Source organism: Parasteatoda tepidariorum, chromosome 5 (genome assembly GCF_043381705.1).
Source record: "Parasteatoda tepidariorum isolate YZ-2023 chromosome 5, CAS_Ptep_4.0, whole genome shotgun sequence".
NCBI lineage: Eukaryota > Metazoa > Arthropoda > Arachnida > Araneae > Theridiidae > Parasteatoda > Parasteatoda tepidariorum.
The window spans coordinates 43,818,663-43,822,620 of record NC_092208.1 but is presented as its reverse complement, the minus strand read 5'-3'; the positions used below and the strand labels follow the sequence as shown (position 1 = coordinate 43,822,620).

The window sequence follows — 3,958 nt, the reverse complement described above, 5'->3', positions numbered from 1 at the left end:
AAGCATCATTGTCGTCAATAATAGTATGGCGATTTTTTACCTTTCCCCTAAGTGAATTAGTACCATTATACCATTAATTTTGCCTTTATATATATATATATATATATATGCATGCCTTGGGCGCTATTTAATTCAAAGAGAAAAATTTAAAATTTTAAAAACTAATTAAAAAATATTATTGATACGTTTCGGTCACCTGGGGGCAAGGAAATAAAACTACTTTTTTTAAATTATTTATATTTTATTTATCTTTTTGTGAAAGTCCATTTTGTTCAATGTTTAAAAAAGATAAATAAAAAAAATAGTAAAAAAAAGTTGAAGGAGGCCTACATTTTTTGGCGCCTTTTCGCTTGCCTCGGGAAACCTAAGAGTACCATATTATTATCGTAAATTAAATATTTGTGATATCTCTGCTAGCAAGTTAAAATTTTAGTTTCGTTAACAGTTTGGTATAAAACAATTAAACCCTGATTTCTTAAAATAAATTTAAAAAATCAGGGTAATAGCATATTATGAAATATGCTATGGAATGATCCTTGTTATCAAGAACGATTTTTTTTTGTATTGATCATCTTACATTTTTGAGAACAGAAAAACGCTTTTTGACTCCGAAATTGTTTTTTTTAAAAACAATATATAAATAAATCAAAAATTTTGATTCTTGAGCATTTAACTTGTACACAATTAACTAATAATAATCTAATTGCATGGATATCATAAATTGGTATAAGTCATATTAAAATTAAACATAAAATTAAATAAAGAACTGCATATTAAAAACCAATTAATTACTTAATTGATAACTTGAACAAATTCTTGGTATAAAGCTTAATCTGATTTAAAATACTAGTTGAATTCAAATGTCTGAATATTAATAACATAAAGGTAAGTAAAAATACATGAAAAATTGATTCTTATTTTAATTTTAATTCTGAATTCTTTATGAATGCTAAATATTCATAATTTAATAACTAATTTTAAAATAAGTATGAAACAATCCAGCCTTCTATTCACTGTTTAATTGATCGACTTTATGAAGGAAGAAATATTTTGTGATGTATTCAAAAACATTTCATGTATTATGCTATCAAATAATTTTCTTTAAAAAAACTAATTGCATGGACATACAAATTGGTATAAGTCATATTCAAACTAAACATATGAAAAATTAAATACATCTACGCCTTTCTTATTTATTGAATGTTACAAATTTTCCAAAATACGAGTTATATATTGATAAATTTCTTTAAAATAAATTATAATATTTATATTGAAATTTCAATTGAAGAGAAGATAATTTATTAATATTATTTGTATATAAATTAATGTTCACTTAATTGAATAAGATTTATGATTATGTAGTTTTCATAAACAATTACTAATATTAATAAAGTATCCAGTTAAATAAATGAAAGAGTTTGAGAGAAGTTTTTAATCTTAGAGATATAACAAAAGGAACATGCACACGAATATTACATTACAATCTTTCGGAACAATAAGCAAAATAATAAGAAAAGAGAAGGAAAAAACATTATTTCAAAATTAGAGAAAGCATTGTTTCTAAAACATAGAGTATATGTATAGCACTATAATTGAATTGATAGAATATACATTTCCCGTTACAATTCAAGATACAACACAAAATAATGCTTTTACCTGAAAACTTGTTTCGATTTCATCTTCGATTTCTTCTAATGCTACTCTGGTATAACCTTCTTTTTCTGGATTTACAGGCATTTATTTAAAGAGAATATCTTTGAAACGATTTCTCTTTTCTTGTGCACCAAAAAAGTAATTTAAGAAAAGAAGAGAAAGTCATGATAATTGTTTTCTTTTACTTTTCCAAAGTTTGAATTAATATTATGTGGCGCCATCTGCTAAAGGTTATTAGTACTAATATTAAGAGGTATTTTAGGTTTCATAATGTAAATAAAAATAACGAAAACAGACGGAAAAAGAACTGGGTAATAAATCATCGTTGACCTCATTGCTTCGTAAATAAAGCTTCAGTAATAAAAAATATATAATAAAAAGTGCGTAGAATGATTAATTGTTGAAATATTTTCTTTTAAATTATTTAAATAAACAAGAAAACATAATTTGTAAAAATAAAAAAATGACAATTTAGTCAAAAATAGTTAAGAAAATTTTCTTTTCCTTATCACACGCTAAGTTAAACAATTTGAAAATATCAATGCCTAGCTTTCGAATTTCATACAGCATTTTTTCAAAAAAAAAAAAAAAAAAAAANAAAAAAAAAAAAAAAAAAAAAAAAAAAAAAAAAAAAACAACGACAACAAATAGTTTAAAGGGGCTTAAAAGGAGAACTTTAAGTAAATAATATAGATATATTTTGAGTAATTGAGAAAATTCTTCGATATTTTGTATCGATCGTTTTAACTTAGCAATCGTTTGCATTAGTTTAAATCATTTTGAAATAATTATATTATTGTGTGTGCAGATATTTTTTGTGGTGCTTTAATTGCGTTAAATTAGACATATCTTATAAAAATTGCAGTAAGAAGTTTGCCTGATTTAAAAATAAGTTTTCAAATTTTACAATCTATCTTTGCATGTTGAATAAATGATAGTTCAAAAAGTGACTTTACATATTTCACTTTATTCAAAATTAATGCTTCCAAATGAGAAAGAAAATGATTCATTTTAATAACGTTACGAAAAAAATAATTTAAAAAAATCGTTTAGAAGTATAGCCTATCAAAATCGTTTTAAAATGTTCAATTTCCGTTCTTGAGTCAAATAAAACATGAAGAATTTTTTCAGTAATACGAATTATTCTACAACATTAAAAAAGTTAATTTTAAAACAAAAGCTAATTTTAGCTAAAGCTAATCGAATGCTAATTTTAAAACATATACACTCCCAAAGTTTTTATTTTTTTATTCTTTTTCATTATTTTTATTTTTAAGAAATCATGAATGCAAAAGCAGTTAAATTCAAAAATAAGGTAAGCGCAAAAGGTTTGCGGAGTAGAATATCAGAAGGACTAAAATGGAATTTTGAACAAAATGAAAAGAAAATTGGTTAGTATCTATTAGTATCAAGGTACTCCAGCGTTGGGCGACAACTTCAAAAAATATTTTTCTGCTTTATCCTTCACAATTTTGTCATAAATAATGTCAGGAAATAGTTTATTAAGCATTAAATAAACACTGAAACTTAATATTTGACTCAACATAAATCTTGCCAAATTTCGTTTTCCAGAAAAACACAACTAAAATCACACAATTGAAAAATTTTGCTTGATAAATTTGATCGTAATTTAATTGAAATTTAATATTTTATGTAAAATTTTGATGATTAAATAACTTATAGATGTTTAGTTTCTCTACGAATCGTTTCTTATTTTTTTAAAGATAAAAATAAAAATTTATAGTAAAACGTATTACATCTATGCACTATAAATAAATTAAATCACAACATTATTATGCAAGAAACTTATACTCGAGTCCTTTATATTACACTTTGAATTATCATTTTATTTTACTTATGAGAAACAATGACATAAATGACTTACTTAATAATAACTAATTTTTGCTTTGAGTACTTGAGACTATGATTTTTGATCAGTTTCAAAAATAATTGATCAAAGAGTAAAATAAAGTTAAACATTTTTATCGACTAAGTTATATTTTTCCTGTTTTCGCATTTTCAAAAAATTTTGAAATTTTAAAAGCTTAAAAAAAATTTTCAGTTTGAATATTTCTATTAATGATTAAAGAAAGATTTTATAATTTCTTTAGTTAAAATTGAAAAACAGAAAATATAAAACTAGAGTTAACCACCTCTAAACATAACTCACTTTTCTTCAAATAATCCACCAGAGAAGCAAACTTTTGGTAAAATTACAATTAAGAAAATGATGTTAATAAAGCTATTTTTTTGCATCAATGGACAGAAAAAAAAATCTTGTAATATATATATATATATATATATA

General features: G+C 23.0%; 1 protein-coding gene across 3 annotated transcripts in view; it reads right to left on the bottom strand.

Moving 5' to 3' along the window:
• The window catches only part of LOC107452244 (prolyl endopeptidase FAP), a 128,181-nt gene that overhangs the window by 70,755 nt on the left and 53,468 nt on the right, over positions 1–3,958 (bottom strand). Inside the window, exon 1 of one of the 3 annotated variants that reach the window (XM_071181375.1) lies at positions 1,657–1,798. The exons of the other annotated variants lie outside the window; for them this stretch is intronic. Coding sequence (XP_071037476.1) covers positions 1,657–1,737 — 81 coding nt within the window. The 5' untranslated portion in view covers positions 1,738–1,798. Of the gene's footprint in view, positions 1–1,656; positions 1,799–3,958 lie in introns of those variants that run through there. 3 annotated transcript variants of the gene reach the window in all.